Source organism: Danio rerio, chromosome 20 (genome assembly GCF_049306965.1).
Source record: "Danio rerio strain Tuebingen ecotype United States chromosome 20, GRCz12tu, whole genome shotgun sequence".
NCBI lineage: Eukaryota > Metazoa > Chordata > Actinopteri > Cypriniformes > Danionidae > Danio > Danio rerio.
Window position 1 is genome coordinate 24,231,435 of NC_133195.1, and position 14,954 is coordinate 24,246,388.

Genomic DNA, 14,954 nt, shown 5'->3' on the forward strand with positions numbered 1-14,954 from the left:
ATATTAGTTATACAATGTTTCAATATGTATTAAAACATATTATTATTATTATTATTATTATTATTATTATTATTATTATTATTATTATTATTATGACTATTATGCAATTCAAATATAATACTATTTTCATATTTTTAACATTCTACAACTGTAGCAATCCATTCATTACTATATGTTGTGTGTATTTATTTGTGCATGCACTGCAAGCTAATAAACATAAGAATAAACATAATAAACAAAAGAAAAACACCAATTTAAATGGAATAAATTAGAACTGCTTCACAATTCCCTGTTCTTTTGTGTTGGCATTTTTTTTTTTTTTTTGGTAAGAGCAGCACAGGTCTCAGATATTTTTAGCCCATCAAGAAAAGCTTCAGCTCAGATCTCAATGTTCCTTCTTTTCAAAAGCAAAACTGGAACTGAAGTACCGCAGACCCATCTGCAGGACTCAAACAATTAACACTTAACAAGCACATGCTGAAACTGGGGATGTTTTTCTGGTTGGTGTTTTTCCCTGTGCATCATACAACCCAAAAAACAAAACAAAAAAGAAGCTATGTTCTTAACAGTACAAAATCAAACGAAAACCGGTACCTTTGTACATGTAGTTGCCATGAACAGATTTTTATGTGGATTGTTACGTATACAGTAGGTATATTATATAAGTGTAGAATGATATTATAGCATAGACTTTCATTATGACCTCCAATAGGAGATCTTGGAAATTTCAAATGTCAGCCTGATAGCAATGAAAGCCTACATCCCACCTTGCAAATTACCATTCAAAGCCACGCCTTCTGAATACGTAAATATGCACAAGACAACATAACTAAAATACATCACTCAACATTCACCGGAGAGACAACTTTATAGTACAGTTAGTATTTACAACACCAAACTTTGTCTGCTGTTCTCTGTCTGAAGCGCACATGTGAACGCTCCAATGATGTAATGCTTTCTCCATTTTCAAGTTGAGCGGAGATATGCAATAACATATTTTGAAAGGCAGGCAGGATAGCCTATTGTAATGCTCAGACCCAGCATTTTGATTGGACGAACTATTCTTGGTCCCACGACTTCGCCAGAATATTAAAATACATTTCAATACATTTGGACCACATCATACCATAAAAACGTTTGCACCTGTAATATGTTTGTACTCACACTAATGTACTGCATCCTGCTGATGAGCATTTCTACAGTGTTTTCTTCTCTATCTGATGAATTCATAAGCTCTCCAAGTCTCTCCCAATGCTGATTCAAAAGAACACGACACTCTTCTGTGAGATGCTCATATCCCAGCCAGAGCTGCAATGCATTCTGGGCTTTTAGCAAATCTTCACAAACGTCTTCAGTTACTGTATGACGTCTGAAAACAAATAAACATGAACAGCCACACAGGTTCAGTAAACATGCAAACATTAGCTGAACTAATCAATCAATCCAATAAACATTCATCTGACAATTTATAAAGAAACGCTACCAGCTATTGCTTCCTCACTGATGCTGACTCAATTTCAGACAGAGATATACTGATATTAACAATTTGGTGACACTGCAATTTTAGGTAAGTGTCAAGTATAGTACTGAGAGGTTAAAAATACTCACCGGATTCTCTCCTTCTCAAGGCGATCAGACAGAAGTTTAAATGCAAAGGGCTTGATTTTTTCTTTCAAGTTAGAGAGCACCTCAGTTGAGCATGTCCAGATGTCTGGTTGATTTAGTTCCCTTTTAAGCTCCTGTTAGAAATCATAGCAACAATTTGGTTGAAGTACCAATTCCCACAATTAACTACAGGCTTATTACCTGCTTATTATTAAGAAAATATCTGTTTATTAATACTTAAAAAGTATAATCTTATTTTCAATTCTAATTACAATCCAATAAATAAACTCTGCTACTACTTTAATAACTATTAATAAGCAGAAAATTAGCAGTTTAATGAGCTAAAAGTGTTAGTTAATGGTTTGTTAAAAGCAACAATTATACCTTAAAATAAAGTGTGACCAAAACAATATACAGTAGGATAACATAATCTCCAAATCATAACTGATGACCATGTTGAATTATGTTATGCAAATTCTCAATAAAATTGGAACTTTTCACACAGGGCTTCAGCGTCAAGGCTTTATGGAGGACGTGTCTGAAGATGGGGTTGACGCGATCATCAAAGCAGTATTAGCCAATGAAATTAGACTGCAAATGCTATTTGAGCTGGGGTATTTGCATTAAGCAATCTGGGGTGCTTTTCCCAAACAACGTCATAACTTGTGGCTGAACTATTACAGTACGGTGCATCGTTTGGAAAAAGAACGATGTAGTGATGAGTGTTTCCCAAAACCATAGCTGCTTTGCCGCAGATCCATTGTTTGAACCACGTTAGTTATAAATGTAAAACGCCCATAATGATGCTTTTAAGAGGGTGGAGTAAAAACGTTTTTAGAGAAAAGCCACATACTTTTTTTGTGCAAATTACATTGTTTTAAACGCACAAGCATTTAAAAAAATCCAATATTAGTTTTGATAAAAATTTCGATTCGATTTCCATATTAAGTCAAATATATGTAAACAACACATATGGATGGGGTCAATGTTTCCTTTACAAATATTATTGAGAATATTCCATATTTTACTCTAAAACATAAAAACCACTTAGCTAACACTCTAATCTGATATATAAATCATATAAATCATTAGACTAATGGTTCAAATTTACAGTAGGTCATTTATTAAGAAAGAAAATCTTTTTTAAATCTTGTTATTAATAATAATAATAATAGTTATTATTATTATTATTATTATTATTATTATTATTAATTAAAATATTGTTTATTTGTTTTTAAAATTATACATTTACAATTTGACACATTTAAACCACTGCAGAAATATTCTAACCAACCGGTCCATGTCATACAGTATACTGTACAGATACATTTCTTTATAAATAACCTACTATAAATTAAAAGCATTAATTTATAGTAAATATTTTTGGTTTCACAAGCTTTGGAGACGTAACAACAATTACGCTTTTAAATAATAGGTCACCTATAGCTTTCGTCATGAGCCATGGCTGCGTTCAAAATGGCATAAATGTTTTCAAAGACCACTACAAAGGGAGCGCAAATGTAAACAAGTAGATGGCTAAAACTGAACAGTAAAAATACTCTGAAAGCAAATTACACCTATTTCAATGTAACTTTTAAATCATTCCAAGTTTAAATGTTAGAATATTCTAAATAAATGGGGCATAGGGGGGAAAACGGGGACACAGCCAGGAACTATGCTTTTAACTACAGCTCTAGTGGTGTAGTTGGAAATGTACAAGTTTGGTATGCAGTTTGCGAACGTTCATTGGAATGATGGATTTGGGGAATGCCAAATCAATGAATTATGTTTGTAACAACAAAACTTTAGACCTTAATTGGCTAACGATGGTTTTCGGAAAGCACCCCTTATTGGCTGACGCTTCCATTAGCGCTTGAAAAGTTGAAAAATGTCCAACTTCTGAAGTGAGCAATGCCGCTGAGGCAGCGGCAACAGATCCACAATTCAGTTCGACAATGCTTAATGTCACCCAATAAAAGTGAATAATAAGCGTTGATGCTGATGCCCCCAGTGAATAAGGTCATGGTGTGCATTTTTAAAAAGTAACTACATGTGTCTGTCAGATTTCATAGGGAAAAACAGGATCATTTGTTATATATTTGTGGGGTGTGAGCAAAAACATACTGTTAAAAAATTGTCTGTTTAAACTACTTTAAACTACTACTAACAAAGACATTTAAACATCAAATAAACACAACTCAAGCGAGTTCCCAATATTATTTATGTCCGAGAGTATAAGTTGGGGGAATAAAAGCACATTTTGTTTCAGTAATTTTGATATGTTAAACAGCATCTCTTGCATGTGTAATGACACACTAATAACACCTGTACTGTACCAAGCCTTAGGCAGGAATTATGTAAATTCTCAAACAAAACCTCAGAAAATAATTTACAAAAAAAGTGCATTTGCAATCTTTTTCCACTGGGATTTTTTGTCAGAATTGTTTGCTCACTTGTATTTGTTCCACGTGACTTCGGCTCTGCTCAGATGAGAACACTGGGACTCTGCAGAGCTCCAGTCTGTAGATCACCCCGGTTGTTTGCAGTTCTGCTGCACTCATTTTAGATTCAACGCGTACCCACTCATCCTTGATTGGCTGCAAATCTGACCTGAGAGCATTTATCTGAGGGGGAGAAAAAAAACAACAAGCTTCTAGGAACAACATTTCTTCAATAAATCAGAAATAATGAGTAAACACTCACTGGACATATTAGCAATCTGTGGCCATTCAAAACAAGCAATACAAGAGAATTTTTGTATTCATGCAGCATAACAAGTGCAAACACAAAAGAGAACAATAGAGAAGAAAGTTAAATGTACAGCACTGAAATGGTTGCAATTACATTTAAATGAATGGGTGAATCATATAGGCGTGTGAGTGGAATATATAAGCCACTTCTCATCACATGGTGCTTGGCATAATGATTCAAAATTGCAATATATTTGGCATCTTATAGCTGTAAACAAGACTTAGGGATGCAATTGTATTTTTGTAATGCGTAATTAATGTAGTGGCACACCTTTCATGCACATCCTTATATATCACCTTTTAGAGCTAGTACAACAACCAGTAATTGAAAAGACGCAAGACCTAATCTTAGACGTAATCTTCTTTTAAAAAGGGTTTACTGAAGAAATGAAAAATGAAAATAGAAGGATACAATAGACTCCATATACAGTTGAAGTCACAAATATTAGCCCCCCTCTTATTTTAATCCTTAATTTCTGTTTAATGGAGAGCAAATTTTTTAAACACATTTCTGAGCATAATAGTTTTAATAACTCATTTATTTTATCTTTGCCATGATGACAGTGAATAGTATTTGACTAGATATTTTTCAAGACACTTCTATACAGCTTAAAGTGACATTTAAATGCTTAACTTGGCTAATTAGGTTAAAAACAAAAATCAAAGGGGGCTAATAATTCTGACTTCAACTGTATATCGCACCATTTCATAACATTATACATGTCTTTACCATCAGCTTTGTTCAATACAATACAGTACATCCCTGTTAAATAAAATATTTAATAAAAAAAACACAGTAAAACAAGTTTCAAGGAACTTACCTGTTGGCTCAAAGTTTGGCAGTCCTCTATGGCTGAATTGAGCTGCCTGGAGAATGCTTGATCTCCAGGATGTTCTCTGTCCTGCTGTTTGAACAGATGAAGAGCTTCCAAGCCCTTCAGCTCAATGGACTTCACCTGCAGCCGCTTCTCTGTGCCCTGAAACAAAGCACTGTGTGACTTTTCTGATGTTTCTCACTTTAAAAGCTCTCCTTTGATTCGATTTCACTCTCACACCTATCAAAATCGTGACAAAAAAAAAATCTTCAGGTTGGTTGAACTCACCTCGCACTCTTGTAATGTTTGCTCAATCTGTGAGCAGCTCCCTGGTCTCCAGCTGTTCTTCACCCATTCCATATGCTGAGAAATCCAGCTGTGTATACAGCGCAATAGCTTTTCTCTGTCTCCACAGGCTTGCCATTGGTCCTCCACATCATGTATCTGGAGACAACAGAAACCATCACATTGTAAGAGGCTATATGTTAGAATTTAAATCTATGTAATAATCATGCATTTTTGATTGCTAACTTACAGACAGCAAGAAAGAAAAAAAAAACCTTTAAAATTGTTTATGAAAACCTGTAAATTAAATGTTCTTGAAAACACAATTAAAATTTGTAATCTTCCACAATTTAAGTAGATTACTCAATGCAAAATCTAAAACTGTGAGTAAAAAACACAACATAAAAAAGGACTAGATGATCGGAGATGCACACTGACTAGTCGTTATTTCATTAGATCCATTACATATAACAAACACAGCAAAATACAAGTGGAACATAATGTGCATTAACTGAACTTACTAACTAAAGTTAAACATTATCAGTAAACAGATCCTCAGCAAACATTTCGTCAACCTTAGAATTTAAAGGTTTTATCTGACATTTTTGTCAAATTTGAGTTATTCACATTTTCTTATTAAATGACAACTTATTTACATCATGTGATGTTTGTGTAAAAGTTGTTTACATTTTAAGACTTTATTTAAAAAGCAAAAAAAAAGGTTTTATCAACAAAGTCGAACTCTAGCTTGGATCTATAAGGTTCTTTCTGTGAACAAATCAGCATTTCAAATCAGCAGGATCTTTCTTTGTCATTCCACCTGACTGCTTTGTAGTAAAAAAAAAAAAAAAAACGTCATTAAATGTGAATTATTTTTTATTTGTGTCTGTATAATTATAGTTAGTTAGTTATTTTTTCAGTGTTTATTAAACTCTGTTAAACAAGTCAGTTGCTCATTGTCTTTAAATTTAATATTAAGCCTTGAAGAGTCAATAATTTATTTAATTCATGAGGTTTTAATTACAACAATAAATAGCATCATATCAATTACATATAATTAACATTTGAAAAAATATTTAGCACAGCCTTGTATACTTAATTTGAACAAGAACAAAATATTCATCCTAAAACATTAAATAAACATAATAGTAAGCAAAACATTTAACATTCTTAAACATGAACATATTGTTACAATATTAATTTTTATTTATTTTTGAATTAAATTAATAAGACTAATTGCATTTCTTGAAAAGTAATGCTTTAATTAATGATCTGCCACATAAAACCTTATAATTCCAAGCGGAAAATTAGTTTTTAGAATCAGAGGGTTCTATCTGCATTTGCCCTGTTTGTTTTTTTACCGCAGTTTGCAAATGGAAGAGGATTTTGATAATTTACATTTAGAGTACATTTAGGGTCAGTTACACGCATACTATTTGCTATATGGAATGCAAAATCTTTGAAGCTCAATATCTCAAAATTACTTAGAATGCAGACAGAACCTTATAATTCCAAAGCAACATTTCTTTTTTTCTCTGAATGGAGCATCTGGTGCCTATATAAACATGTGCACCCATAACTTTTGAAAAGTCCACAAAATGTATTTGACAATTCAACAATGTGACCATCAGCCTTTATATAAGATGGCTACAATGTAATATAGGCTACTGGATAAATGATGTGCTTCTGTACTCACCACACAGCCAATCTTAGCCTGTAGAAGAAGCCATCTTAGATTGAAAGCTCCAAGTTGCTCAGCTAAGAGGATACGCTCACTGCGATTGGTGGATTCATTCATTGACTCTGCCCCTTTCATGCATCGGTGGTTCAGAAAGTTAACACATGGCTGCTGATTGGTTATTTCAGCCTTAACATGCTGAAATGAAAAAAAAAGTAGCTCTAAAACAGACATTGGATTTTCTATAATATAATGAAATATAAACTTGTAAATTATAATATTGTGAATTGTGAAGTGTGGGTTAAAGTTTCAACAATGTAATTAAAAATGTAATTACAGGTATTTATTCAACAATAAGCACAATGTAAAAACATGTATTTACAGAGGAAGTCCATTAACTGTCTAATTTCAGTGCAAGTACATATTAGTTAAGGTCAACTAATATTAAGTCAGTCCAAATATATATTTAGTAAACAGAATTCAGATTTTGCAGCAGAACAAGCATTTTTAAAGCAGAGCATAAGAAACTTCAGACGAACCTAACAAGATGACTGTAATATTCACAAATTATACAAATCAAAAGAATTAAAAGCGTAGGTGCAATACCTTTAAAGCTTGTAAATGTCTAGACAGCTCTGATGAATCCAGGGCACAATGAACCCCCGAGCTTTCATCCTCCAGCCGCCTCTCTATATGCTGCAGCCAGGAAGACAAATCAGCCAAGATCTGACTGTCTGACTGGCCTTCCAACAGCTAAGAAGATAAAGAGACGCTTACTGTAGCAATATCTGTTTGATGAAGCTATTAAGAGCAAATGAAGTGACAGAGGGAGTGAAGATGAGACATTAGTAATACTTCTTGCTGTGTCTGTTGAAGAGCGGGCAGCACGCTGGTCAGTTTTGTCCATTCCTCCTGGAGGTTAGCCAGTCGTGTCCGCAGATCTGGGGCTTCACTGTTTGTTAGCTGAAGGATCTGTGTGCCTGTGGATTCTGCTGACACTTTCTGTGCAGAACGAACCTCCAGATCCTTGAAGAACTCCTGAACACACAATGAAAGTCACAACACTGGGCATGGCGAATGTGGGCAGACAATATAAAAGAGAGATCAAGTCACCATGAGCTGGGTAAAAGCCATTCTGGACTCCGGCGTATCTGAACCAGAGAAACTCTTCCACTTCTGAAGCTGTTCATGAGCACATCTCATCCACTCCTCTAGTTCTGTTGAGTCACGCTGAAACCTATACACACAAATACACACCTCGGTATGCTTTACAGTGTAACAAGATTTGCTCCAAACCATGAGGAATTCAAACCTCCAAATAAAATCATAATTTGGTGAAGGGAAATTATAGATTTTTAAAATGATTCTACATTTTCCCCATACCTCTCATAATTCATTCTGATTTTCTGTGTAGACTGTATCTTCTGCTGTAGCTGATTATGAAGATGTTTCCAGTGCATCAACAGTGGGGATTTTGAGACAGTCTGGAATTTCCGTTCACAACAGTAACCTTGTTTCTGTAGAGACCTGAGGCAGTCTTCAGTCTCCCAAACCTGAGAACATGTGTCTTCCAGGATCTTGTGCAGCTTCTGATAAAGAGATGAAGTCAAACAAAATAGAAAAGAAAATAGTAAAAATTATAATAATAATAATAATAATAATAATAATAAAAAGGCAGATTAAAGACTGCAATTTACATGCTTTCACTTGGGACTTTTATTGTACCACCAATGCCTAGAATTAAAATTAAAACTAGAAGCAATTTAATAAAATAACTTAATATCACTGTGAAAAAATGAGTACGGCCCAATCAATATGCCAAAGAAAAATATTCAATAAAATATTAATAAAGTAAAAAAAAAAACATGAAATTTTGTAGTTTGTAAATCTTTTTTTATTTAACTGCATTATCTTTCTATTGCTAGATGATGTTATGAGACCATGCTCTTCTATTTAGTTTTTTATTAAGGTTTTTGAAGGCACAGAACAAACCCATCATGAAATAATAATCTGTGCAAAATGTTAAATAAAGCATGAAACAAGGGAAATGGTGACATACATAACCTATAAAAAGACAAAACAATGGTTGTAAACAAAGAGAGAAAACATTATCTATTAAAATTATAGATCTTCAGAAATTAAACAACATTACAGTATTAGTCTTTATGGTGTTTCAGGGGGAAAAAAGAAGTGGTATATGTAATTCTTTCCAAATGTAAAGTGGAGGTAAGTCCAAGAAGCCTAACATTTTCTTCTAGAAACAAAGGATAACTTTCTTAGCTATGATCATGCCATACTAAAGAGGTAACCATACATTTCAGTGGAGAGTCTCCAGAAAATCTGACCAGCCATAAATTGCTATCATAGTAAGGGAGTAAAACACAACCGTAAACCTTAGCAGAGAACTGAAATATCTCTAACCAAAAAATCTGAATTTGAACACAAGACCAAAAAAGATATGCTAATGTACCCTGCTACCTCACAGCAAGAAGGTCATTGAAGGTCATTCAAGGTCATTCAAGCCTCGGCTGGGTGAGTTAGCATTTCAGTGTGGAGTTTGCATGTTATCCCTGTGTTCGCGTGGGTTTCCTCCAGGTGAATTGGGCAAGCTAAATTGTTCGTACTGTATGTGTGTGAATGAGTGTGTGTGTGTGTGTGTGTGTGTGTGTGTGTGTGTGTGTGTGTGTGTGTGTGTATGTGTGTGTGTGCGTATGTATTTTTTTTGACATATCAGGACACAAATCTATATAATGGCATGGGTATGACACAGGTATTACGAAAAGGAGATGAAATATGAGGACAATGGTGACGTCGTTATTTCTCAAAAAGCTTCTAAATCACACAGGATGATTTTTTTCAGAGAGTAAACCTGTACACTTTTCTGTGATGGTTGGGTTTAGGGATTAGGTGGGGTGAGGGCAATACAATATACGGTTTAAACAGTATAAAACGAAAGGACACCTATGTAATGTACCCACTTTTCACAAAAAAACAAACGTGTGTGTGTGTTTTCCAGTGATGGGTTGCAGCTGGAAGGGCATCTACTGCATAAAACATATGCTGGATAAGTTGGTGGTTCATTTCGCTGTGGCGACCCCAAATAATGACAAAAATAATTTTTGGAAAAGTAAATGGATATTTCAATTAGACATGCTACTGAAAAATATAGAAATAACCAACTTTAGGTATTTTTTAAAGTGTTTTGTGTGAAACTACAAGTGACCTAAGAGCAGTACTGTGTTTACTCTAGTACCAAAGCCAAAAGCGGAACTTATTTAATAAGATAACAGTGTACAAATGAGTAAAGCCCAATGATTATGTTAAGGAAAATATTAAATAAAATGTAAATAAAGAGGGGGAAAAAAAATCAAGATAACCATAAAAATTATTAAATGTAGATTCAAATTTGTACTTTGTTTTTTATTTATTGCTTTATTTTTCCATTCCTAAAGATATCATGTGACCATACTCTTCTATTTTAATTTTAATGTAACCATTTAATAAAAGTATTAAACGCACCAAAATACATTGTCTATATTCACTGAGAAATGGAAAAATAATTTTCTGAATTTTATGTATGTATGACTACCAATGTTATCAAGTTTCATCAAGTTTTTATATAAACAGAAAGTTCAAAACAAAAATGAGACATTTTTATACTAAGAGGATCTATTGTAACTTGACTTTAATTTTCCTAAGCAGAAAAATTATAAAGCTTTCCAACCTTTGAACTTTTTTTAAGGTTTATAATATAATGTAGTGCAGTGTAATTAAATGTAATTTAATTAGTGTATTAATATAATAAAATGAAATGTAATGATAATGAATAATTTGTGTGTGTTTGAGCTATGTCTCTTACCATATGCTTCAGTGGTCTGTCAACATAATTTAACTTCAATATCTACAGTATATTAATAAAAACAAATGGCAAATGTTGTCAGGCATAAACATTTCAATTCATTCAGCTTTTCAAAACACCCAGTGATTACGTCTTAAAACTGATCAACTGAAGTGGTCAAAACTTTTAAAGAAAAACTTGAGAATCTGCTCCACCTCATCTCATCACATCACATCTCTCAGCTTCAAGCGCTTGCTCAGGTGGAAAGGCTTGTGGGAATGAGAGTGAGTCTGATGTCCATCTATTACAGACACAAAAAGGGTTGCTTGATGTTCCTCCAATATCAATCCACCCGAGTAATGAGCTTTGGTAGTTATGAAAGGAGAAATAGTACGAATACAACCAAGCGTACCACTGGTCGGCGTGAGGCAACGTATCTGAAAATGTGCTTTCGCAATTGTTATGGGGCAAAAAAAAAGAAAAAAGACAGGCCAATTCAAACAGCAGAACATGAAGTTCTTCAGATATGGCAACTATTGTAGTAATTGAATCAGGAACATTGTGTTCTAGACCAAAAAATATATATAATAATAATAATAATAAAGATCCTTGTGCTACATATAGCCAAAGAAAGAAGACCTTAACTTGGCCCTCCTCATACACCATCTCCAAAACGTATTACTTCTTGCTCGGGACCTAACAAGATAACTGTGTTCAGCCAGTAAAATGCAACCTTACAGCGTCTATGTGGTATAATAACTGAGAAATCACAATCCCTTGATCTTTTGACATTGAAGAGGTCTTAGTAATATAAAAAAACATCCAGTAAGTTTCAGAACTCAAAACTTTTGTTAGTCTAAAAACAGCATATATGGACCCTTTTCACATTTCAGAGTTTTTCAGCAGCGGAAGTCATCATAGTAGGGTAAATTTAGAGCGCAGTGAATAAGAGAGTACAACAAATATTTGTTGTACAATCCTGTTGAAAACCAAATGTCCAAATCCCTGCTGAAATCCCTGCTGAAATCATAAAAGAAAAACACCATGGTGGTGCTAGACTGATAACGATGGCGGAAAGAGAGAACAATGTCAGATTTTCTGTTCTGCCCATAGAAGCTTGGCTTTTTAACAAGAAAGCCTAGTAAGAGCTTGATTAGCTAGCCCAGGCATGTCTGATTAGGGTTGAAACTAAACTTTGCAGAACACTGGCCCTCCAGGACTGAGTTTGGACACCCCTGCCATAGATGCTGCATCACAAATGCCTCGCATATGCGGTAATTCGTTTTTGTAATTTGATGCAAAGATGATATAATATATACATAAATAGATATAAATGTTCATACATTAAAAAAAATCTAAATATTATAAACTTTTAAGCATTTAAGATGCTATTGTTACATTAAACAGTCTTTTGAAAAGGGTTTATTAAAGCCAATCAGCCAAAATGACAGGGCGGTGAACGCGTCACTTTATTATGTAATAGAGTGTATAAACCCCACACCCCACCGAAGAAAATCTAAGGCAAATCTACAAGTAATGTAAATAATGAGAGAGGCAAATCATAACTTTATATAGCTTTACATATAGATACAACTGTAACATTCCAGAAACATACACTGAATCAAATTTTAAAATCAAAGAAGCTCAGAAATACTGAGAGAGAGAGAGGCAACACTGCACTTTCCCATGCATGAGAAATGACTAACCTCATAGGACCGCAGCTGACCTTGCAGGTCTCCCTTCGGCTCTACATTGAGACTGGACATGTCTGTCTCCAGCTCATCCAACCGGCTGTGCAGTCTGTGAGAGACCTCCTCATACTGAGACCACTTCTGTAACACCCATACAACAGAGTATATTGCGATGCTCATAATTAATTAATAATTTGTTTTCTGCACGTCATAAACTCCTATGAAATATTTCCGTGTTACATTATAATTAAATCAAATCAAATAAAATCACTTTAATTGTCACATCATCAGCAGCATATGTGCTGTGATGAGTGAAAAGCTTAGGTGCTGGCTCCAGACTGTGCAAAAAAACAGACAGTGCAAAATACAACATACAACAACATACACCTACAAAAAAGACAATGTACATTTAGTTGTGTTTAGTTTTAATTGAGACACATAATGGCTCAATGTAAAAAAGGGGTGGGGAGGAAAAGTAATATTGATAAAAAAAATCTGAATAATTTATGGTATTTTTCAATGATGATATCTTTGTAATTTTGTTAAGTATTTATTTTGTTTGGAACTATTTTCGATGGTGTAAAAAAACAAATAAAAAACAAACAAAAAACAAACAATAGCATGCCTGCATATACATGCATGTATATTGCACCTCACTCAGTGTTAACTTGTTAAAATGTTGTCTAAAATTGTATAAAACAAGAATGAAAATGGTGTGATCTTACTTAAATATTTGATATCTTTTCAAATATAAAAATAAAGTGCCTCAGAAGAATATTATCTGCTTTCAGAGCTTGAATTATAGGGTTGATCTAATTGCACTCTAATCACAAAGTCAGTGCTTTAGGAGACACAATATGTATTTTCTTAAAAGTTACATGCGCAATAATGTCAGCTCACATTTTGTAAACACAATAACAACAACATTACTGTAAACAATAAAAGTCATACACTCAATTTATGAAATAAAATATTTGCTTTAATTAAACGATCTCTGTACCTCTGAGCTTTGCTGCATTTGGATGCCTTGTCTTTGTGCTCGATGCAGTAGATCCGATATCAGGTCCTCAACTTCTGCTTGGCCCTGCACTGCCCCTTCTGGCAGCTTTTGGAATAGCAGCTTTACCATCACAAGATTCTGCTGCATATCTTGGAAGTATTTCTGTTCCCAGTCAAGAGTAAACATCATTAGCATTCTGCATCTTTTTTTCCAAACAATACTTAAAATAGGTCAGTCTACAGTGTACCTTGTGTCCAGCAAGTAGATTGTGCAGTTGGCTGTAGTTGTGTGGCACTTCATCCTGACTGCGCAGGAGCCGATCAGAGCCCAAATCTAGCAGACCCTGCAGACCTTTCAAAAGAGCTTCACAGCATCTCTGAATCTCCTCGGTATTTTGTCCCGCTGTTTTCTTTTGGTCAATAACTAACATCCAGGTGCCGCCCTGCACATTCTTACAGAACAAACACTTGGATTAGTAACACCAAGGTTGCGTTTCACAAAAGCATTGTGAACTTAATGGTCCCATGAAATTTAAACAGTATTATTAGTTTAAGGTATCTATAAGCTAGTGTGCTTCAAAACAGTTATATAAATCGCGTTTATAAGTATAAAACTGATACAAACATGTAAAGCTTGTAGTTTGTCACTTCCGCCCAAATAGGTCAACAGTTTTATTCATGTCACCTCATACTTCAGTTTCTTATCAAATCATAACCAATCAAATGCTCTCTTGTATCTGACATGCCCCACCCTCTTCATGATGCTTCTTATTTGCTTTTCATTTGATGCACTTAAGCTCAACCACTCTCACCAGCTGAGCTGTGATAAACGCTACTGGCTGTTTTTAAAAAGGGAAGGGGCTACACTAAGTCCTACCTTCTCTTCGTGTTTCGGTTGAGATTACATCAAACACCGATTAAAAAATGCATACTTCTAAGCACTTCATGGGACCTTTAAGAAGTCTGTAAAAATGATTCTTATTACGGTCTGTTTCCCAAAGGCAAACATGTCTGTCTGTCTGTCTGTCTGTCTGTCTGTCTGTCTGTCTGTCTGTCTGTCTGTCTGTCTGTCTGTCTGTCTGTCTATCTATCTATCTATCTATCTATCTATCTATCTATCTATCTATCTATCTATCTATCTATCATCTATCTATCTGTCTGTCTGTCTGTCTGTCTGTCTGTCTTTCTGTGTATTCCTTCATTTTCTTTTCAGTCTCTTTATTAATTTGGGGTCGCCACAGCTGAATGAACCGCCAACTTATCCAGCAAATACTTTACACAGCGGATGCCCTT

At 34.4% G+C, this 14,954-nt stretch overlaps 1 protein-coding gene across 7 annotated transcripts in view; it reads right to left on the bottom strand.

Moving 5' to 3' along the window:
• Nucleotides 1-14,954, bottom strand: part of syne2a (spectrin repeat containing, nuclear envelope 2a) — a 168,884-nt gene that overhangs the window by 47,256 nt on the left and 106,674 nt on the right. For all 7 annotated transcript variants that reach the window (XM_073932716.1, XM_021468616.3, XM_068215480.2 and 4 more), the window contains 13 exons: nt 13,910-14,113; nt 13,663-13,824; nt 12,678-12,803; nt 8,517-8,722; nt 8,247-8,370; nt 7,989-8,171; nt 7,740-7,886; nt 7,152-7,331; nt 5,459-5,614; nt 5,177-5,332; nt 4,059-4,229; nt 1,609-1,739; nt 1,165-1,369 (listed from right to left, as the gene is read on the bottom strand). In XM_073932716.1, coding sequence (XP_073788817.1) covers nt 1,165-1,369; nt 1,609-1,739; nt 4,059-4,229; nt 5,177-5,332; nt 5,459-5,614; nt 7,152-7,331; nt 7,740-7,886; nt 7,989-8,171; nt 8,247-8,370; nt 8,517-8,722; nt 12,678-12,803; nt 13,663-13,824; nt 13,910-14,113 — 2,151 coding nt within the window. The remainder of the gene's footprint in view (nt 1-1,164; nt 1,370-1,608; nt 1,740-4,058; nt 4,230-5,176; nt 5,333-5,458; nt 5,615-7,151; nt 7,332-7,739; nt 7,887-7,988; nt 8,172-8,246; nt 8,371-8,516; nt 8,723-12,677; nt 12,804-13,662; nt 13,825-13,909; nt 14,114-14,954) is intronic.